Genomic DNA, 23,809 nt, shown 5'->3' with positions numbered 1-23,809 from the left:
CAAAATTAAAAGGAGTATATGGATTATAGAATATGTAAGAAAAATACATATTTGGTAACTTTATTATTTATAGAAATGTTTAAATTGAAGATAAAAATAAAAATATTTATGGATTGATTTAGTAGATTTGTTTCCTATTGGGGAAGATATTATTTAAGATTTTAGATTGGGTATATTTATAAAGAATTTATAACTATAAAGAATTTATAACTATAAAAATTAAAGGGTATATTTGAGAGTTTGACTAAAAAGTATGACTATAAACAGAAACTGGTCAGTATTTTAGGACAAACGAAAATAGAATAGAAGACAAAAATTTTAGGACAGAGGGAGTAATTTTTTGTTTCCAATGTTACAGACCCCTGCGTTACGAATGTCACATGGTTCGGTAAGTTATAAAATGCACCACCAAATCTCCCTATTATTATTATTATTATTATTATTATTATTATTATTATTATTACTATATTACTATTATAAAGGGAACACCCCTTACTGATCATCCACAACATTTTGCAGCTGCAAGTTTTAGCTTTTCACATTTACCCATAGCTTCATAGATGTATTAAATACATTATCTAAATTAAATGAGGCCAAAAAGGTAAAAATGGAAAAAAAAATCAAGAGAAATGCTTCAAAAAAAAAAATTAACAGAAAATAGACGAAGTGGGTTAGGTGTGCAAGGGTCCGATAAGAGGGAAGAAAACAAAGCACGCGCGAAGCGCGTGCCAATATTCTAGTTATGAAATAACGGGAATCATCCGATGAATTTGTTCCTGAAACTTGGTTAGAAGTTAACCATTAGATCTTTGAAACCAATCAGATGGGTGTCGAAAACAATATTCGTTCATCTCTATTGCAGTGTAGCTAGGGTGGTTTATATAAGGTTTAGATGAGAGAGAAAATGATACAGAAAACCTAAAACCTAAATCCATCTCCGCCTCTCCATCACCGCCTCTTCTTCCCCTTTCACTGAAATCCTAACACAGTAGAGTTGTTTCTCTCGATTTACTTTTCTTCAAATCTCTTTTTGTAATTGTATGAAATTGTTGTTGTTTTCTCAAATTCAACAAAACCTCGAAGAACCCTAGAATACAAATATCCAGTTTTTTTCTCAATAATTAAGTTCAAAATCAAAGTTAAGAAATCGAAGACAAATATCTATTCTAGAAGTTCACTGTCACAAATCATAGCTTCATTAAAACCCTATCTCAAAATCAAGACGCATGTATCAACAGAAATCAAACGTTGTAACCCGATCTGGTTTTTCTGCTTTTGAAATCATTAGGGTAAATCAATCGTGTTCTTGGTTGATATTTTTGATAAATTTTTTGTGTTACTAAACGATTTAATTTCACTTTATTTTCTCTCGTTTTTATTGTTGATGTAAGGTGTTTCCTTTTCTTTTTTACCTACAAAGAACTCCTCGAGTAGTCAAGTGGGTTGAAGATCTCTTCTCCTACTGTAAGAAATAAAACCCCTTAATATATTATTGAATATTATTTTACTGCTGGTAATATTAATCTCGAAAACCCTTTACTCTATTTGATTGTTTGATTTTGTTTTTAGTATTTGAAAACCTTGATCTAGTTTTGTTTTACTGAAGCTTTGAGTGCCGAAGATCGAGCAAATCTTGTTGGTGATCTTGTTTTGTAGATTTGTGTTTCTTGGGTTTTTTTATTCTGTTTTTGAATGAAGGGTTCTGATTTAATTTTGGGTTTTTGTTGTTGTTGTTGTTGCTTCAGGATAAGCTAATGTCATCACTTCATGACCAAGTGCTTCACAACGTCAAAAGAGACCAATGTTTTTTTTTGTTGCTTATTGTGCAACTACAGTAGGTTCTGTATTGGCTTGTGATTCAATTGTAATGGTTTAATGTTTGCTCTTAAATTATTACCTAGACTGTATATGATTTTCGAACTCTTTGAGACATCTTACTAGAAGAATAGGTGATTCTATGCATGCAGTTTTGCTTACATATGGATGTACAAAAATGGAAATGAAGTGGATAGGTTGGATAGAGTCTCTTCCAGGGATGTCGAAGCTAAGTGTGACTATTTACAGCACCGCGGTAGTTATAACTGGCTTTACTTGTCTCAACTTCTAGACACAAGGAGTTTCAATTTTCTTCTTATTCTTCCATGGATTCAAAACCAAGCACAAAGTTTCGAGTGTTATTCAGTTTCAGGTAACCTAAAATTATCATGTGATTAACTGGGTCTGGGTAATTTATCGAAACCCCAGTCTTCGAAATCTTATCAAGTTTCATGATTTCGTTATGATTTTGAGCAAAATCCAGAATTCAATGTCTACAAATTAACTGAAAAAACATCATAGTGCCTGAGGTATATCATATGTATGACTAGATGGTATATCATAAGATGATTCTTTTGTAGTGTATGTATAAGTCATATAATGTCGTATGCTTCTCACTTGCTGGATCAGGCAGATGTATGTGAGGATCCTTATTTGCGGATTGTATATATAAGCTGCCTTGTAAGTGCTTCTTGAATCTTTATTAATGGATTTATTCCATCTATTTGGCATAAATTTTAAGTAACTTGTAGTTGTGGATTGCAGTAATACTGTTTACTTGTATTAAACTAGCCAATTAAGCCTTTCAATCACGTAGTTGGCAAAGCTTTTGAATGGTCAATCACGATGAATTGCATACATTTTTGAACAGGTGAATTATCATGAATGCTTACTTCTCAGTTTGTTTTTCGTTTTATTTCTTTAATTTGGTGATCAAATGAGTTGATATGTATATTAATGAGCCATTGCTTGCTTATTTAGGGCTTGAAGAAGAATGGTTTTCCTATGCCAAATGTTGTGGTTTTAATAAGTATACGTGATTATGGGACTTGTCTAAGGTTATTCACGGTAAGAATAGGTATATTAGATGTGGCCTATATAACCAACCTTACTACATCTTGATCTGTAGCTTGGCTGGCTAATGCATCCAGTAGTCTGGTAGACGGTTATTTTCAGCAACCACTTGAAGAATTATAATGCAAAGCATGCTATGTAGAATGAACCAGAAAGGGGTAAGAGGAGTTGTAGCAACTGTTGAACCATAACCACAGTTACGACAGTCAAAGCTTGCTGCAAGACAATCTAGTCATGGTGGTTAGCTTCAAATGGGAGCTTTCAATTATCCAATTTCACATTTCTATTGGGTACCTTTCTGCAGTTTTATTTCTCTCATGTTGATTAGTATAGATGGCACAGTCTTGAGGGTTAAACATGAATCTGCAGTTAACCATCATTTTTGCTTCTGATCTGTAGTTCTCTTTTACTGAAGTAATATTCCATTCTGCATCCTTTATTTTTTGAGGTATTGGATCTGTCAGTCACGAAACATGCTTGAGTCCTAGATACATATGTTCTTATGTTTTTCTTAGTGATGTTTAGTGTAGTTTAGTAATGGTAGTGGTGCCGTTGATGGCTAACGTCTTTAGTGAGTGATGCTAGTGTTGTCTTATCTAACCTCCCGTATGGTAGAATAGTCACCTTTCGTTCAAAGAAAATAGAAGGATAAAGTTAATATGATAGTAGGTATCCTAGATTGTTGCTTTCAGATATTATGATTGTGCAAGATTGTGAAACCTGAGAAGTATGTATTCTGCCTATTGCAGGAATCTTACAGGCACCTTCAAATATGCCATTTTGACCAAGATGGATGTGTTGATCTTGAGTAAGCTGTATAGGAGGCCCTAGTTACCTGGATCCTCCTGTTGAGAAGGTAAACATATCATGGATTGCATAGTTGGTTTCTTAAAATTATTGAATTACCGTTTCAGAAAGACCTTGATAAACTTGTACCGATTTCTGCTGGGTAAGTTATCCCAGAAACTAATTACATTGATTTTTGTTTGCAGGAAGTATTGGATATTCTTATTTGTATGAAACTCTTTGAAGGAAGGAATCATAACAATTTATTCTATGGGTTACTCACTTTGATTCATTTGTATATTTTTATTCTCTTGGAACTTCTTATCTCATTGTGTATTAATTAAGTTAAGCTTGTTTTTACTTGGTTGCAGCTCACAAAGTGTTGGCTCTGAAAATTGTGCTTGGTTAAATTTCGTAATGAATAAAACAATTTTTTGGTTGCAAGTATCGTAATGAATAGACCTTTGTGCTTGTTTCCGCAAAGCATGTATGAGTGTTGAAATGTGTAACGCAGGCTGTCTCAGGATAAATTGTGTCGCATGCCTGTATTTGAGGATAAATTGTGTCCCAGGCCTGTAAACTAGAAGCCCAGGTCCGTTATAATGGATCTGGACTATCCATTTTTTTAATTGTAATTTAAGGAATTGTCACGGAAATAATTATTACAAAAGTGTTAGTTAAAAAGAACACGTGTTATCATTTGTTACAAGCAATTGGTAACACTTATAGGTGTTACTGTAACCGTTACTACAAGTAGATAGGTATCCTCAAACGAATCGTTATGATAATATACTCACACCTAAACAAATGATCCACGTGTCGCAATCCTAAAATTAGATCAATTGTGACTATTAATTATTGTAACGCTTTATATGTGACTGTATCTGGCTCTTGTCACAAATAAAACCGTTACAAAATACCTTTACAGTTGTTGATAATGACATATTTATAATAGGCTATAACCGTTACAAATTCAATAAGTAACAGGTATGGCCTGTGACAAAATCCTGGAAATGGTGTAGTACAAGAGCATGATGATGTTTGCAAAATGTGTGACCTGGTAAATCTAAAACTGTTGAACACATAATTTTGAACTGGGCTTTCTTCAGATCTGCCAGGTCTGCCATTCCATCTGGTCAGTATGTTCTTCAAGACATAAACTCTGGTAGTAGCATTCAAGATTGGATCCTAAAATGGCTTTCATCAAGCCATCTCAAGGACCATATGGTAGAAATAATGACTGCAACTTGGTGTATATGGAAGGAAAGGTATTCTGTGAACACAAAGATCTGGTGTCATCTGAGTATTCACAAATAATACACGCAGACTCATGACCTTACTTTAAACAAGCTGCACCTGAGGGGAATGGATAGGTTATGTCGAATCCTTGACTCAAAGTTCTAATACTCTTCCTCGTCTCATCAACTACAATCATTGTACTTGGCTCATACAATAAGATAAATAGTGGATGAAACATAAAATGTACGAACATGATATACCATAAGTATCGAATTGAACATATAAAGTGTAAATGCATGAATATATATGAAACGATTAACTTATATGATTCATCACTCAGATCTCTGTCTACGGGTTTGGGTTTTTCATTATATGTATGAAGGTTACAGAAATAGTCGAATGACTTTGAGACCAATATGAGCCTGCGTAGCAGGAGGAACTTCACTTACACTTTCTCTATCTGTGTCTCTCTCCTATTCTCCTCTAAATGTTTTTCGGCCTCCTCTTCACTTGGGAGAGAGGGGTATTTATAGGGTGGTTACGTGGGGTCCACTTCTGAAGCCCGTTATAACCTTAGCCTCTTGTGTCTTGTGCCGCTTACGCAGAGGTCTTCGTGTTCCATTTGAATATGCAGTTCTATCTGTGCTTCCTCCACAGGCTGACTGACACGTATGCTGTTTGAGGGTACTTAATGCGGGTAGTTGAGATGTCTGTCAGCGGCAGACAGCTGTCCTCTGCCCCTGTCTTGTCTGCGTCAGTTAGACTATCCCCAGCCGTAGATCTTAGATCTTTCTGGGGATAGGATAAAGTGACTCTTGGGTTATCCTCCAGTGCTTCGCTGTGTTCTAGTGTTTCTGTCTCCTCAATCCTCTACCGTTGGATCTGGTGGGTGGCGACGCTATCTTGACAAGGCGCGTCTCTTGGCTGTCCACGTGTGATATCATATCTTGATGCTCTCAGCCGCATGTCTTCCACGTGTGTCTTTTTGGACACGTGGCGGAAGATGAAATATGTACCTACAATTTGCCCCTTTTCATCCTACTGGGCGGTTAGTCGAAGTGGGAAGAAAAAACGTGTTACTCTCTTCATCTTCTCTTTATTATTTTCCTAGATTTTAGGGCACGTTACCCACTATTTGCAATAACTTCTTCTTGGGTAGTGGGGCGGTTTTATTTCTCTTTGGATATATATATATATATATGAGAAGGAATGTGAAAATTCTCTAGTCATAAATTTCATTCCTTCTCTTTCCTCAGAACTTTTATTTTTTGTTCTCTGCTTTTGTTTCCTTGTTATTAATTGCTGCTGCTGCTACTGTTGTTTTTGTCTTTATTGTTGTTGTTGTTGTTGTTCCTCGAAGCTTTCTGCCGCTGCTGTTGTTGCTGTTCCTCGAAGCTTTCTGCTGCTGTTGTTGTTGTTCCTCGAAGCTTTCTGCTGCTTCTGTTGTTGTTGTTCCTTGAAGCTTTCTTCACGACCCTGATTTTTCATTTATAGGTAAGTGCTTCTACTGTGTTTGATTATCCTTTGATGAAAAATATATTCGTTTTCTGCTGTTGCTATATGTGTTTGTGATGAAGAACATATATATAGATGTTGTGTATGATTGCCCCTGTTCGTCATTACAAACAATAATGATATCTTCCTTCGTGTATGCTTTCCCCTATTTGTTATTTCCCCTTTTTATTTAGGGTTTGTTCTTATTTTCCATCTGGTTCATGATTATGAAGAACTGGATGAAATTGGGTTTTTTGATTTTCGTTTTGTCTCCGCGGAAATCTGAAACTTGTTTATGTATTTAGCATACATGGCTGATCGTCCGCGGGTTTCTTATCAAACTCCACCGCCGAGTCCGCGTAGATCTCCTCCGCGTAGAGATCCTGATGTTTCTCCGTCTGCGGGAGGTTCGTCTAAGTCTTCCCAAGGTGATGCCCGCGTTCATAGGGTTTCGTCTTTTTCTGGTCAGAGGCACTTATCTTCTAAGAGGGGGGAGTCGCATAGAGGGAATACGCAGAAGGGGGACCGGACAAAAGAGGCTACTGGCTCCCGGTATGCTGTTTCTCGTCCCTTAATTAATCCGCGTGATGATCCTAAGAGAACGCGGGATGTCCTACATCTTCGGTCAGTGGCGCCTCCTTCCACGTCTCATCAACATCCTCTACCCACCCCCCTCCAGTATCTCAACCCAAGGGGAGGTCTTCGAAAGAAGTGGTTTCGAAGACTGATGTATCTAAGGTTCATCCTAAGAGGAAAGCTTCCGAGAGAAACCCTTCGAAGGGTTCTGCGCCTGATCCCGTGGAGGAGGAAGATATTTCTCCAGAAATATGTAGCATCGCTGTTGGGGAGAAGAAAGTGACCTTCAAACATATTGATCTGGAAGTTTTCAAGGAAAAGCATGGTCTTCAGCTATTCGATGTTCGTTTTTACGCTGCTGATGATGATATTACTTATCAGATGATATCGACATATAAGTTTGATGAATTTCATCTGCTGACCACGGTGGGGGCTTTTGAAGCGGGTCTTATGTTGCCTTTGTACAAGTCTGGGGATTCTTTTTATTATGATGTGCTGGCTGGTCGAGAGGGTTCTTCGAAGAACACACACTGTCGCTTTATTTCCCAACTTCATGGGAATTATCTTCATGCACTGAGGGAGTGTTATCTTCGGAGCAAAGGAGAGACAATGATGACTCTTTGTGTTCACAATCCTGAGGAAAGGGAGTGGTATACGCCTGAGAATTTTAACAAGTCTTTCGGTGACTATGTTTACAGTAGTAATCTTAAACCGTGGAGTGCGAGTCTTCGGAATATTTCCGCTCCTCGTGGTGAGATCCGCCTTCTGAGTGAAGTAAGTGGTGCTAAGGTGAAGTACGTCCCGGGTACAGAGAATTCTACTAACAAACTGGTGTTTCCTACTCGTGAGCGGATCAAGCGTGATCACGACTATGAATGACACACAACTGTTATTGAGGTTGTTGGTCCCTGGGCTTGGGGGTGGGTTCCAGGTCCACAAGGATGGCGTCTTACCGCAGATAGACAGATACGTGCGGCTCCTCCTGCTCGTTATGGTAATTTCCGTCCTTGGCATTTGAATTTTGAGGGAATGAATTTCCAATATGGCCTCGATGTTGTTGACGGAGATGACGAAGAGAGTTCCGATGCTGATCTTCAGGCGAAGAATGCTGCGGTTGTCAATGTAAGATTTCCATATGCCTTGTCCTTTAGTTGAGGCAATTTTAATTCTTTTCAAAGTCAGGGATTTTTATTCTTGTGCCTTGTCTCCTTAGGCGCCAAAGAAGAGGAGGATAAATCCCAAGCAGTCCACCACCGCAACAATCGAGGAGGCGGAGGTTTATGAAGAAGTTAACAGTCATGTGACTGAGCTTGGAGAGGATGAAGATATGTCTGATATGGAAGAGCGTACTGATACATCCCCTCCAGGTCATGATGATGAAGAATTTGTTGAAGGGAATACTACCGCTGGTGGCAGCGGTATTGGTGGTGAAATTAATCCCGCAGGTTTTCATGATGCTGGTGCCGAAGCTAATCCTACGGGTTGCAGTGATGCTGGTGATGATAACACTGGCCTTGGTGCTGAAGGTGTTGGTGATGAAATTCCTGCTATGTCTCAGGAGTTTTCCTTTGGTCGGATTTATTCTACGGAGGATAGCTTTGACATAAACGCTGCCCTGGGCCTGGCTTCTGAGTTCAACCTGGTTTTCCCAAACGATGATTGGGATGTGCTTGGTAACTCTAGCAAGGCGGATGGAAAGGGCAAGGGAGTCGTGGAATGCTGGTGATGTTCCAGAGGGGAGCGGTGCTAGAGACCTTCCAGATTTGGATGCGGGAGTATCCTCGAACTCTTCGGGTGCTAAATTCACGGACATGGGTAAGGACTCGGTTGGGTCTTCTGGAGATGATTTTCCTCAGTCACTGATCCTTGAGGGTGATGATGCCATTTAAGCTTGGTTTAAAAATAAGAACTTGATGTTCGTACCCAATCCAGCTCCTGTGGTGGAGGGTGAGAAGAAATCTGATGCCTATACCCGTAATATGATGCAATTGTTGTCAAAAATTAGTGCTTAGTTCGTGTATGTGTTTTCAGTTATTTGTTAGTCTTCAGTTCTGTTTTGAACGTGTCAGTAGTAGTGTCTTCAGTCTTGCTTTGAACGTGTTAGTAGTAGTGGAAGTCGTGAGTCGTTGTTGCTGGTTTGTAGGAGTCTGTTAGTAGTGAGTCATGTTCTCAACTAGTATAAATTGAGTCTGCAATGTATTGAAGAAATCAATCAACACAACTAGTTAACATGAGAAATAGAATTCAGCAATATTCCAGTTCTTTCTCTTCTGATTTCTTCTCTATTTGTGTAATCTGATGAAGTAACAGATCATAGCATTATTTCTGTTATGGTCATCAGAGCAGGTTGAGAGAAACCTGTTTGTTCGAGTACAACTAGTTTGCTACAACATAAAAATAAAAAATAAAAAATAAAAAATCTGAGAGAGAAGTCTAGTTTTTTGTTCTTGTCTGTGAAGATGAATGGTGGTAATTCAGCTCAAGTATGTGTGGAGAAGCTTGTAGGTAACAATTACAAGTATTGGCGTTTGTGTATGGAGGCCTATCTGCAAAGTCAAGACCTGTGGGATCTTGTAAGTGGTGCTGATGTTATTCCTGACGACACTCAAGATAATGCTGAAGCACGTAGGAAGTGGAAGATAAAATGCGGAAAAGCTCTCTATGCCTTGCGAACATCAATCAGTAAGGAGTATATTGATCATGTTCGTGATGAGATCTCGCCAAAACAAATTTGGGATAACCTTGAAAGGTTGAATATGAAGAAGAATACTGCCAAGTTACAATTTCTTGAGAATGAGCTTGCGACATTAAGTCAAGGAGGTATATCCATCTCTGATTTATTTCTGAAAATCAAAAACCTTTGTGCTGAAATTTCAGAACTGGATGAGGAGGAGAAGATCAGTGAGGCAAGAATGCGGCGTCATATAATTCGATGCTTGAGAAAAGAATTCATGCCTTTTATTTCCAGTATTCAAGGGTGGACAACTCAACCGTCCATCATTGAGTTAGAAAATCTTCTCTCAAACCAAGAGGCGTTGATGAAGCAAATGTCAAGAAACCACAGTTCAGAAGATGTACTTTTCACCAAAGAAAAATCAAGAGATGCTGATGGAGAGATGGAGGTCCGTGGAAAGAAGATTTTTAAATGTCACAAATGCGGGAAGCCTAATCACATAGCAAGAAATTGTCGCACGAGATATGAAGAATGGCTTGAGTGTGTTAGGTGTGGAAGACGTGGTCACACCCAGCAGAGATGTCGTGCAAAGCTCGTGGATGAAAATGCGAATGTCGTCCATGAAAAGAAGGATGATGACCCTAAATGGGAGCAATGTTTTTCAATTGAAGTTGCTGATATGAAGGAGAGTAAAAAGTTGTGTAATGCAAATGTCTCTATTGATTATACGAAGGAATGGATTGTCGATTCTGGTTGCTCACATCATGCAACTGGAAACGAGTCCTTACTTTCGGATGTCCGTAGACATGATGGAGGAGAGCAATCGTTACAGCTGATAACTCGGTGCATCCAGTAGTGAATGAAGGGAAGCTGAATGTCATAGTTAAAAAACGAAATGGAGATAACGTAGATGTGGATAATGTATATCATGTGCCCGGACTGAAAAAGAACCTTCTGTCTGTTCCTCAGATAACCAAGTCGGGAAGGTATGTTCTTTTTGGTCCTGAAGACGTAAAGATTATCGAGAATATTAAATCGTTAACAGGTGACATTATTCTCACTGGAAAGAAGAAGGAGTCCTTGTTTGTTATGACTGCAAGTGAAGCCTTTGTAGAGAATACTGGGAGGAATGATCGTGCATCTATTTGGCATGCAAGATTGGGCCATATTGGAAATCAGCTGCTGCAACAAATCTCTTCAAAGAAACTACTTGATGGTGTACCTGATCTGGAGAGAATACAACAATATGTCATCTGCCAAGGATGCCAATACGGTAAATCTCATCGTCTTCCGTTTAAAAGTTCAGTTAACCGGTCATCAAAAATGTTTGAATTATTACACTCAGATGTCACCGGTCCGACCAGAACTCCAAGTTACAGTGGCCTTCATTATATGTTGATCATTGTCGACGACTATTCAAGATACACATGGGTGTACTTTATGGAAAACAAAAGCGAAGTCTTCTCAAGGTTTATGGAATTCAAGAACAATGTAGAGAAGGAGTTTGGGTCAAAAATAAAGTGTTTGCGAACAGACAATGGAGGTGAATATATGTCAGACGAGTTTCTAACCTACTGCAGTCATCATGGAATTCGACGACAAATGACATGCCCAAGTACCCCACAACAGAATGGAGTAGCAGAACGGAAGATCGCACGCCTCGATGAGTCTATCATGGTTGCACGATAAGAACCTTCCTAGAGAGTTTTGGGCAGAAGCAATGCAGTGTTCTTGTCACGTGGTAAATCGACTGCCGCCATGGCCAGGTACCGAAAAATCTCCATTTGAAATTCTATTTCATAAAAAACCAGATGTGAGTTATTTTCGTGTATTTGGGTCTATATGTTATGTACATGTGCCTAAAAGCAACAGAACAAAACTAGACCCAAAAGCTAGAAAATGCATCTTTGTGGGTTATGACCCATGTAGGAAAGGGTGGAAATGTATGAATCCAGAGACGAAGAAGTGTGTCACCTCTCGAGATGTGATATTCGACGAGGTATCAAATTATTACACTATTCCTAACATGGTTACCAACTTGGAGGATGAAATTGATGATCCCGTTGCTGTGGATGGAGAAAATTCAGTGAGAAACCAAGAGGTGACAACTGATGGTGATATTACAAGTAGTAGGGGGAGCAACTCTGATGATTCAAATCAGCAAGAAGATTCTTCTAGGAGGTCAACAAGAGCAAGAAAGCAACCTAAGCATCTCAAAGATTATGTGATTCAATTAAACCCTTGTACTGTGACATCATGTTTTATTTCAGGAAATATGACTGGACTTGAGCCCTCATGCTACAAAGAAGCTCAAGGAATTTCGAAATGGGAGGATGCGATGAAAGAGGAAATCTCAGCCCTCAAGAAGAACAACACGTGGGAGTTAGTACCAAAGCCTAAAGATACCGAGCTAGTAACCTGTAAATGGGTTTACAAGTTAAAGAAGAAGGCTGACGGAGCTGTTGATCGATACAAGGCACGCCTAGTTGCTCGTGGGTTCTCACAAAATTATGGGTTGGATTATGAAGAGACATTCAGTCCTGTCGCAAAAATGGTAACAGTAAGAAGCGTCATTTCATTTGCAGCGCACAACTCCTGGAATATGTGGCAGTTTGATGTCAAAAATGCATTCCTCTATGGTGAACTGGATCGAGAAATCTTTATGGAGCAGTGATGAGTGCCAAATATTGTATATTTATCCCTTTTTGTTGGCATTTTAACTCATCTTTTGTGCATTAATTCTACATTTTATCCCATATTCTGTATTTTCATTGTTTTCAAGAATAAATATTTTTATTAATTAATTCTGCATTTTTAGGTAATAAATAAAGTTCGGATGAGTCGCGGAGCGAAAAGAGCAGAAAAGTAGTGAAAAGCCGGGAGAAATTACGCAAGGAAACCGCGAAGAATGGTGCGCACAACCTCATTTTCTACACACAAAAGCGCCTCCGTTCTCAGCCATCAGATCATTTCTCAGAAGCATCCGACGGTCGCTCCTTCATAGAGCATCAAAATCTGAAGTCTCTGCCAAGCACCACAGCGCTGAAATTCCAAGCCTTCAGATTAGATGGTAGTTGAATCCAACGGTCGCTCCCTTGCTGTGCATCAAAGTTTGATACTTCCGCTAAACACTACAGTACCTAACATCATCTGAAACCGTTGACTTCGTTGTGTTTCAAAATCCAACGGTTGCATCGATTCATCTCTTATCTTACCGTTAGATCTACCAGCCATCTTCGCATCCAGCGGCTTACCTTCTCTGGACATCGAACCTTGATATCTCGCATAACACCCTAGCAACCGAACCATTTAACCTCAACCAAACATCTCCTCCTTCCTCTCCATCGACCTCACCCCCTCTGCAGAGCCATACCCTGCCGCACCATCACCACCACCTTCTTCCCTGTCGTCACCACCCCTCCTGCAACAGCCACCAAACCACCAACTCTCCACAACAACCGCAACCCATCACTACTATCATCACCCCTATCACCTATTAAGCTATTTCAACAACTCCACCATCCTCTTCACTGTTAGGATTGGATTTGGTGAATTAGATTGATAGATGAAGCAATTGGAGGCGTGGATAGCATGAGGGGAGTCAGAGGAAGAATGGGTCGTCGCACATGGGAGGAATTGTGCCATAAAATTAGGTAATTTGCAAAACCTAATTTCACTGATTTTGGGGGAAAATTGGGGGAAAGCCCTAATGATGTAATTGGGTATAAATATGTGGTGAGGGATGTGTGTAAAAACTATGTTGGGATTAGCCCACATCCAGGACTCTCATGTCCTGTTAACTGTTAATTTTCAATTTTCAATTTACAAGCTCATTCATGTTGTTCTCAATATTGTTTCTTGTTAATTGCTGTGCTCTTGTTATGTTTGTGATGTTGTGTTATTCACTGTTAATGTGTTAAGTATCATGTTAGGTTAAATTAATTCCTGTTAGTATTTCAGTTCTGCTCCTGTTAGTTGTGCTTATGTTCATGTTTGTTTATATGTTTATCCTCATTGTTGTGTCATGTTTAATTCACTGTCATTTGAAGGAATGTTAGGCTAGATACATTTGAAGCAATGAACTGATTGTGTAATGGAAGAAATCAGTGCTTAAAGCAAGCTGATTTCTTGCCATTCCCTGTGTATGCTTGTATGCAATGTGCTGATTGTGCATTGGGGGAAATTAGTGCTCACTAGTGACAATGAGCAAGCTAATTTTCCTCCCATTCTTTAGTTTGCCTGTATTCTGCCTAGCCTTGCTTCATTTCAGTTTCTTTATCACCCCTGCCCTTGGCTTAGGCATTGGTTCATCTTGTGTTGTTTTCTGTTGCTGTTGTGTCTTCCCTGTTGCTGCCCTGTTAGTTACCCACTACTTGTTTTCTTGTTGCTTCCCCTACTGCTGTTGTTTCCTTGGCCTTGCTGTGCATTTGCCTCTGTCTTGCTGTTCTTGCTGCTACTTGCATTGTCTTGTGCTGCAATACTGCTTTCTTTTCTTGGCCCTGTGTACAGCTGCTGCATTGCCTTCTATGCCTCCCTCTGCAGCTGCTGTTGCTTTTGCTCTGCAGTTGCTGTTTCTCTTGCACTTGCCCTGCAGCACTTCTGTTGCTGCTGCCAAGCTGCTGCCTTCTTTTTCCTGCCTGCTGCTGCTGAGCCCAAAGCTCAGTTCACTGCCAAAGCCAGCTGAGCCCAATCTGGTCCACTATCAAGTCCAAAGCTCAACTCAAACTGATAGCCCTATTCAGCCAACCTGTGGGTTTAACCAAAGCCCATTTGTTTAAAACCAAAAGCCCAAGGTCTAGTTCACTGAGGCCCATTTCACTAAGGCCCAAAGCCCAGTTGTTTAAGGCCAAAGCCCATTTGCATTTCAAAGACCAAACTGAGCCCAAGCTCAGTTCTTTTTATTTTGAACAAACCCATTAGCACTCAAAGCCCAATTTAAGCCAAAAGGCTTCAAAACCCAACAACAATTTAGGAACCCAATTAGCAAGAAACACTTCCGAAACACACCCGATCTCTGTGGATCGACCCGTACTTGCACGAGCTACAACTGACGACCGTGCACTTGCGGTATTACTGTAGGCCCCCGTTTTTATTTGCGCTCAATTTCTATACCCTTTCGAGGCCTGCCAAGTTTTTGGCGCCGCTGCCGGGGATAATTTTTTTACACCTTTCTAGGCCTGCCAAGTTTTTGGCGCCGCTGCCGGGGACTATCAAGCAGCCCCAAGGTTTTATCTCAGAGCAGTACCCGGATTACGTTTGTCGACTAAAGAAGGCGTTGTACGGTCTTAAGCAAGCTCCACGTTCTTGGTATGGTAAGATTTCTGAATATCTTACTTTCTGTGGCTTTAAGATTTCAGAATCAGATTCTAGCTTATTTGTTAAAATGAAAACAAATATGTGTACCATGATATTGTTATACGTGGATGATATGATAATTACGGGAGACGATGTTGCTGAAATTGCACGTCTTCAAGATAACTTATCCGTTCGGTTTGAAATGAAAAACTTGGGAGAAGTTGGATGCTTTCTGGGGCTTGAAATAGAAAAGGCAGATGGTTATTTTGTTTCTCAAAAGGGGTATGCTACCAGTTTAATGAAGCGTTTTGGCATGGATGATGCAAAACCAATGGCTACACCTATGGAGGCTGGTCTCAAATTATTGAAAGATGAAGGGAAGTTATTGAAGGATCCAACCTTATATAGACAACTTGTGGGTAGTTTAATCTATTTAACTATCACAAGGCCTGATATTCTGTATGCTGTTGGAGTTGTTTCTCAGTTTATGGAGAAACCTTGTGTGTCTCACTGGATTGCAGCAAAAAGAGTTCTACGTTATGTCAAAGGTACTTTGGAGTATGGTCTTATGTACACAGGCAGTAAAGAGTGTTCGTTGCACGGATTCGTTGATGCAGATTGGGCTGGTGATATGAATGACAGGCGCTCAACTACTGGATATTGTTTCTATATGGGTTCAGCAGCAGTTTCCTGGTGCAGTAAAAAGCAACGTAATGTGGCACTTTCAAGCACTGAAGCTGAATATGTGGCATCAACTATGGCTACACAGGAGTGCATTTGGCTGAAAAGATTGATTGGTGATATCAGCAACAAGGTAGACTATTCAGTACCTATCAAATGTGATAACCAGAGTGCAATGCAGCTTGCAGCAAACCCGGTGTTTCACGCTCGCAGCAAACACATCGAAATTCAACATCATTTTGTTCGTGAGAAGGTGATTGATCGAGAAATAGAGCTGCAGAACATTCCAAGTGAAGAACAAGTTGCAGATGTCTTTACCAAAGCACTTGGAAGAGTTAAGTTTGAAAATTTTAGGAACCTTCTTGGAGTAATTGACCGTAACTATGCACTAAGGGGGAGTGTCAAAAATTAGTGCCTAGTTCGTGTATGTGTTTTCAGTTATTTGTTAGTCTTCAGTTCTGTTTTGAACGTGTCAGTAGTAGTGTCTTCAGTCTTGCTTTGAACGTGTCAGTAGTAGTGGAAGTCGTGAGTCGTTGTTGCTGGTTTGTAGGAGTCTGTTAGTAGTGAGTCATGTTATCAACTAGTATAAATTGAGTCTGCAATGTATTGAAGAAATCAATCAACACAACTAGTTAACATGAGAAATAGAATTCATCAATATTCCAGTTCTTTCTCTTCTGATTTCTTCTCTATTTGTGTGATCCGATGAAGTAACAGATCATAGCATTATTTCTGTTAATTGTCTCCCGAGGACCAGGTCGCAGAAGCGTGGGATAAGAATCTTCGGGCCTTGGAGGCTGCTCTAGTAGTCGACGCCCCCTCGACTGTTGCTGATATGATGGCGTTGGCTGATGGGTATCAGTATGGATTTACCCAACAACGGATGTTAAAGGTGAGTTCCTCATCATTTTGCCTTGTATCAATTTTTAGCAATTTTTAGAGTCAGGGTGTTATAATCTTCTGATTCGCATATGATGAGGAGTGAGCATTGCAATCACATGTTGTACCAGTTTTTTAAGGCCAAATCCCTTAAGTTGGAGGCTAAGCTCCGTCTTCGGGAAGAGGAGCTTACTGCGGCTGAGACTGTCATTGCTGATAGGGATAGGGAGATGTGTGAGTTGAAGAGTCTCCTCAAGGCTAAGGAGAAACAAGGCAAGGAGGAGGAGAAGATTCGCTTGGATCTTGCTATGGCTCGTAGTGAGTTGGAGGAGGCCAAGAAGAATTCTTCGGCTATTACATGTTTGATTATCTGTTCTCTTCCTTGCTGTTGTCCTTTATTGTAATTAGTGTTCTGTCTGAGTCTCCCTCCCCCACCTTATCTTCAGTGGGTGGAGTTCCTGAGTTAGTATGACTTCGGAAAGAGCGGCAACGTCATAAATCTCGCATCGCAGAGTTGGTAGATAAGATAAAGAGCGAGGCTGATAAGTGGAATACTTGTGCCGATGAACATAATGCTTTGGCAGAGGAGTGGAGGGTCAGACGAGTCCAAATGATTAATATGCAGAACGAATATAACAATGATCGTCGTTTGTTTAATGGAACGTTGTTGTGGACGCGTGATAATCTTCGTGAATCCCAAGAACAGGTCTCATTATTGGAAGCTAAAATCAATCTCTTGGAAGAAGAATTGCGTCAAGCTCGTTCTTCTCAGTCTTCTGATGTTAAAGATAACATTCGGCGTCTTGCTAGGGAGAGAGATGACGCAAGGGCTGAGGCTGGTGCTCTTAGCAAATCTTTAGCTGTTTCTAGGGCTGATGTGGTACCCCAAGCTGAGTCTGAGAGAAATCTTGAAGTAAATATGTATCGGCTCAACAAGGGTCTGGAGGGTTTAAACAATGAGGTCAACCATCTTCGTCACTTGGATTCAATGAAACAGGTAGAATTAGATGCGAGTCAGTACCCCCTTTCAACCCTTCAATCGGATTATAAGAAGTTTTCAGATGAGTATGACTTTCTTGATGGAGCCCGTGATGCTGTTGTTAACGAATATGAAATAGCTTCGGCGAGAGTCGAAGGTATATGCTTATATTATCGAGTGTGATTCTGTAATTTCCTGGACCTAACCATATGCATTTTTCTTTTCCTTGCAGAGCTCCAGGGACAACTTTGTACTGCAAATGAAGAGCTTGCGGAGGCTCAATCTCAATTAGTGCATCAGGAAAGCCAGATTAATTATCACAAAGGTTTAGCTACAGCAAGGGACGAGGATGCCCAAGACGCTTCGAAGGAAGTGAGTCGCCTTTCCTCGTTGTTGTCAAAGGCTGAGATGATGAATACTGTTATTGCGTACAAGGCTCGGTGTCAACTAGTGGAAGAGACTAACAAAATTCTGGATAGCATCGAGTATGATCTTAAGACCGAGCATGGCCTTATCAAGAGATATCCGCACCGTGAGAAACCCCCGCCCCCTACATCTGGTTCTTCAGGGCCTTCCTCGGGTGGGAGCGTACCTTCAACGCAGAAGGGGAAGATTGCTAAACCTGCTGGTGGGGTTGAACCATCCAAGTAGATTTTTGTAGAGAGTTGATCTTTGTTGATTATGAGGCTTCGTGAGATTCCTTTTGTATTTTCTTGTTTCCGTGTATCATTGCTAAGCCTGTAATCAACTTTTAATGAATTGATCATTGTTTTAAATATTGTAATCAACTTTTTTTCTTTTTAAATATTGTTATGGTTAATTTGGAATATAACTGAATGTAATCAGGGACAACGAAGTGTTTGAGTGCGAACCCGAAGATATGTGTATCTTCGTGAACGTCTTGAGACCTGTCACCCCGCTGGCTAATCCTGGGCCATAGGATTCCCAGACGGTGGGGGTCGAGGCAGCGTTCTAAGATATGAGTTGTTTGGAATGTACGTTCATTCCGTCAACCCGCTGCCATAAGATCGATTGGGTATCTCTTTCTGCTGGATGCCTTCCCCATGGTCCTACACTTATAGACGCTGATAGGGGAGTCCAGAGAGATTGTAGGTGACTACTTTCCCCAAGTAAAATAGAACAAAAATTAACACTAGTGTTTACGTGGTTCGACAACAGAGTGTCTACGTCCACGGGTGAAAGAGGGCTAAAGTGTTTATTCAGTTTGTTGAGTTACATTTAGAAGAATTCCATTGATGGAACCTCAGAGGTAGTAAATAGTAAAAAATAGGAGGATGGAGTATTGACGCGGAGGTTGTATTTACAGGTGTAGGGTTCTCGTGAGGTGTTATATTTACACGCGGTCGTCTTGTTACTATGTTGCTCCATGTATTGTGACTATTTTTTGCCAAAAGTTTTCTTGATTGATAGGTTGAGGTTTGCTATTCCTCTATCAGAGATAGAAAACATGTCGATCGCAAGCGTCGTTTTCTTCTTCTGGCGCTCTTCACGCAGATGCAGGTCTGTGTTGCCCTTTACGGGTAGTATGGCTTGAGATATTTTGCATTCCATGGGTGTTTGAGGATCTCCCCTTTTAGGTTGCTGATAGACACATTTATGTGTCTAATATAGCTCATTTGTATATATTGTTAGTACTCGATATTGTACTTATTCGGTTATTTTATGTATTTGTAGGTGTTTTTGGAAGAATAAAGCTTTTGCGGCGAAATTGGCTAAAAATTGGTTTTTGCGCCCGTGGGAGAAAATTACTATACGGACTCTCATTTTGGATAAGGGGTAACCTAATTACTAAGGGGTGACCCATTTCCAGGCATCTGCTAAAGGGAGACCGGAACTGGATAGGGGGAGGTCATCTTCAAAGTTTCAAAACTGGATTTTTGGCGGGAAAAAAGGCAGCAGCGTCAACAGTTTTGGATCAAGGATTTGAGCGACCTAGCAGGCGATTCAATGGGCAAATTTGGTACCCACGGACTCTACAAGACATAAGGGACCTGTTAGAAGCGATTATACCCATCTAATTGGGCTGGATAAGTCAGGAAATCCACACAAAGTCAAGACAGTGCACACGGTCCCTGTTTAGGGTTTTGAATTGGTTTGAAAGATTTGGGAGAGATTCTTGCGTGGGATATACTTCAAAACAGTTGAGTTCAAGTCAGAGAAGATTTTGGGAGCAATAGAATAGCTAACAGACGCATACAAAGATCGACAGATGGAATTATTGTTAAAACTGCACGTGAAGAATAAGAGATTTATTCTCGAATTTGATCGAGTTTCTAGGGAATCTGAAGGCTATATATAGTGGGGTTTTTGTCATAGAAGGGTTAGAAACCCGGAGGAGAGAATTAGGAGAGAGTTCAGAGCCGAAACGAAGAACAGAAATCATACCTGCTGCTGCTGCTGCTGCTCGAGGAGGAAGACGAAGAAGGAAGAACGGACTCGCAGAGTCAGTCGTTTTTCCACAGTGCTTACAGCGAAATCAAACTGTCGTTTATCTACAACATATCATTATTATCGTATATAAACAACATCACCTGTTTGTAACAGCGACGCTGTAACACTTTTACAGCGTTGCGAATTTCTGTTTCATCTTATTTCTTCAATAAAAACACCTATTCAGCCATGAGTGATTATTTTGTGTGTGTTTTTACCATGAAGAGCTAAACCCATTGCCAAGGCGACGGTGGAAGCCATTGTTCCATATTAATTGGTATAATTCTAATTTTATTATTTATTTGCAATATTATTATTTAATTATTTGCATGGGATTGAATTGAAATATTAGTTCTTATTGAATAGTTGTGAATTAATTTGATGAAGCATGCTGGGTTTTAAATACTTTTGATGTTTTATACTCTTTGATTACAACTATTACTTCAAGAATATACTTGAGGAAAATATTAGAATTATTTTTAAAGATAAAATTGCATGAATATTATTTAGAGTTTACTATTTATTTGGTCAATGGTGGAATCCTAGTCTTGGTATTTTTCTCCAAAACTTTGAATTATTTTATTTAGTTGCCTGTTTAATTTAAATCTATAAAAATTGTTTTCTTCACAAGTCTGAAAAGACCCAGTTTTTACCACTACTACAATCACTATTTGAAAAACCATCAGTTGCGCAGATGATAAGACCCATTTCCTGCAACATCATGTATGACGAAGGGTCCCCCCATGTTGGTGCTAATTTTCCCCACTTATTTTCTCGTTGGTATTGGGCAATGGTCCTCAGCACATACTGCCCTTTTACGAAATTTCTAAGATTAACCCTCTTATTATATTCCCTTGCTAGTTTCCTTTGATAGTTTTCCATTTTTTGTAGTGCTGCCTCCCACCTCTCTTCTAAATCATCCAACCTTTCCAACATCATGTCCGCTGTGAGGTTCTTTTCCCATGCTTCAGTCTTCGTAGTTGGCATGATTATTTCTTTTGGGATAATATCTTCGTCTCCATAGGTGAGTAAGAATGTGGATTCTCCCTTGGATGATCTTCGAGTTGTCCTATAAGCCCACAAAACGTTGTGTAGTTGCTCACACCAACGCTTCTTGTATTCGTCCAACTGCTTTTTGAGGATGAGTGCGAGGGTTTTGTTTGTGTCTTCTGCCTGACCATTGCTTTGAGGGTAAATTGGTGTTGACTTGTTCTTTCGAATTTTGAAAGTATCGAAGAGTAAGTCGATGTTTTTTTCCCTGGAATTGCTTGCCATTGTCAGATACAATCTCAGCTGGTATGCCAAACCTGCAAATGATGTTTTGAAAAATGAATGTGAAGACATCTGCGTCTCGGATCCTTGCCAGGGCTTTAGCCTCTACCCATTTGCTGAAATAGTCTGTGGACACTATCAAAAATCTTCTCTTCCCTGATCCTTCGATTAGGGGACCCACGATGTTTATGCCCCATTTTGAGAATGGACAAGGGCTGTCTACTAGGTTCAACATTGTTGCGGGTGCGTGGATTTTTTTGGCGAAACGCTGGCATTCTTCGCATCTTCGTGACATTCTTGCAGCGTCTCGTATCATTTGTTGGACAGTAATATCCTTGTGTTTTCTCCTTATCTGCTAGGGATCTCATTCCGCTGTGATTGCCTACGTCGCCGCGGTGTATGTCTTTCAAAATAAAATGTCCTTCGGATCTGGATAGGCAACGTAATAATGGTCCGAGAAAAGATTTTTTGTACAAAATTTCTTTTCTCAGATCATATCTTCCTGCCTTTGACTGTATTTTTCTGGCTTGCTTTAGATCCGAGGGTAGTATTCTTTCTTTTAGGAAAAGATGAATCTGGGATCTCCAATCTTCTTCTTTGCTGAAGTCTTCATCTTGATCTGCCTTAGCCATGATGTCGTCTTCATGGAAATCATCCGCGATGAATTCTCCCACATCATCATCTGCAATATCTTCTTCTGCGTCGTTCCTCTGCTATGCAGCGCAGAGTTCTCGAATATCAATTGAAGGCTCGTAAATCCTGGTTACTTTGATTGCTTTGACGTCCTCGTTTCTGAGCACCGATGATATGTAGGCCAGGGCATCCACGTGCCTGAGTTCCTTCCTTTCCAGGTGTCGGAATTTGATGTTTGAGATTTGTGATGCCAGTGTTTGCACCAATTCCATGTATGCTGACAATGTTCTGTCATAAACATTATATTGCAACCCTATTTGTCAGATGACCAGCTGTGAATCGCTTGTCAGGCGCACATCAGTTATGCCCATTTCTATTATCAACTGAAGGGCCCACCGCTTCATATTCAACTATGTTGTTGGTATGCCCCTTGAATTCTAACCTGAAAGCATGTATGATCCTGTCTCCTATTGGGGTGGTGATTACGATGCCTATCCCCGCCCCTTCTTTATTTTTCGACCCATCTACAAATACTTCCCATTGCCTAGGATTTTTTGGTTCCAAGATGTCTATAAGGTCTTTACCTTCGTTCATTTCTGGTAGTCCTGCTGCCTTTCGTCCTTCGATGATGACTTCTTCGTAGTTATCCAATGGTAAGTCTGCTAGGAAATATGCTAATACTTGTGACTTCTGAGAATGCTGTAGCTCATGGATGATATTGAATTGATCTAGGTGAGTATTCCATTTTACAATTCTGCCTACTTTTCCTGTGTTTTTAAGGACTGCTTCTAGCGGAGATTTGCATGGGACGCGGATGTAGTGAGTCAAAAAGTAAGTTCTGAGTTTCAGGGTTGCCCATACTAATGCCAAGATGAGCTGCTCGATCTTCGTGTAGTTCCTTTCTGCTGCGTTCAGAGTCTTGCTGATGTAATAGATGGGATGCTCTATCTTCGTGTTGGTTTTAACCAATACTGCGCTGACTGCATCTTCTGTTGCTGCTATGTATAGTGCCAACACTTCATCAGGGTCTGGTTTTTGTAATATAGGGATCTCAGCCAGGTATTCTTTGATATTTCGAAAAGCTTCCTCGCACTCTGTCGTCCATTCGAATTTGCTTCTTTTTTTGAGAATGTTAAAAAAGTGCTTACATCTACCCGAGGACCTGGATATGAACCTCCCCAGCGCAGCCAACGAACCATTGAGTTTCTGAACCTCTTTTAAATTCTTTGGGGATGGCATTCTTACGATGGCTTCAATTTTAACGGGATCGACTTCAATGCCCCTCTTCGTCACCAAATATCCGAGGAACTTTCCAGAAGTGACACCAAAAGTGCACTTCTCTGGGTTTACCTTCATGTTGTGCACTCTCATTGCTTGGAAAATATCTTTTAGGTCTTGGTGATGATCTTGGCGCAGCTTGCTTTTAACGAGCATATCATCCACATATACTTCCAGCGTACTTCCAATCCATGGTTTGAAAATTGCAACCACCATTCTTTGGTAGGATGCCCCTGCGTTTCGCAGTCCAAAGGGCATTCTTACATAGCAATAGAGGCCGTGTGGTATAGAATGATGTATGTTGCTGATCTTCTTCTGCTAGGAATAATTGATTGTATCCAGAGTATCCATCCATGAATGACATTTCTTCGTATCCTTCAACTGCCTCGACAAGTTGGTCAATGCTTGGAAGTGGATAGCTATCTTTAGGCAAACCTTATTGAGGTTGGTGAAGTCGATGCATATCCTTACTCCGCCATTTTTCTTCGGTACGATAACCATGTTAGATATCCATGTTGGGTGCTTAACTTCTTTGATGAATCCTGCGTCCAGTAGTTTTCGGAGTTCCACTTCAACTGCTCGATGGGATTTTGGTGCTACTTTGTGCACCTTATGCCTAAAGGGGGGTGGGGTACCTGGTTTTATTCGAAGTTCGTGATGAACTAAATTTGGGTCAATTCCCG

At 40.2% G+C, this 23,809-nt stretch overlaps 1 protein-coding gene and 1 long non-coding RNA gene across 14 annotated transcripts; both read left to right on the top strand.

Moving 5' to 3' along the window:
• Positions 1-924: 924 nt before the first annotated feature.
• Positions 925-4,158, top strand: LOC113304768. Of its 13 annotated transcripts, XR_003338393.1 has the most exons (6): positions 925-2,188; positions 2,446-2,496; positions 2,581-2,686; positions 2,797-3,179; positions 3,639-3,745; positions 3,882-4,158. It is a non-coding gene; the product is annotated as an uncharacterized LOC113304768 (long non-coding RNA). The 13 variants fall into 13 exon arrangements; XR_003338389.1 differs by having other exon boundaries at positions 925-1,289; positions 1,392-1,464; positions 1,746-3,179; XR_003338390.1 differs by having other exon boundaries at positions 925-2,496.
• Positions 4,159-15,053: 10,895 nt separating this feature from the next.
• Positions 15,054-16,046, top strand: LOC113305228 (uncharacterized mitochondrial protein AtMg00810-like). The gene has a single exon (XM_026554310.1). The coding sequence runs from the start codon at positions 15,054-15,056 to the stop codon at positions 16,044-16,046; it is 993 nt and encodes a 330-aa protein (XP_026410095.1).
• Positions 16,047-23,809: the final 7,763 nt, after the last annotated feature.

The sequence above is a fragment of the Papaver somniferum genome, chromosome 8 (assembly GCF_003573695.1).
Source record: "Papaver somniferum cultivar HN1 chromosome 8, ASM357369v1, whole genome shotgun sequence".
NCBI classification, from domain to species: Eukaryota; Viridiplantae; Streptophyta; class Magnoliopsida; order Ranunculales; family Papaveraceae; genus Papaver; species Papaver somniferum.
Note: the sequence above shows the minus strand (reverse complement) of the source record. Positions and strands in the feature narration are given on the sequence as shown.

Excerpts from the sequence above, each read along its gene's own strand:
- LOC113305228 (XM_026554310.1), top strand. The coding sequence starts at position 15,054 with ATGTGTACCATGATATTGTTATACGTGGATGATATGATAATTACGGGA.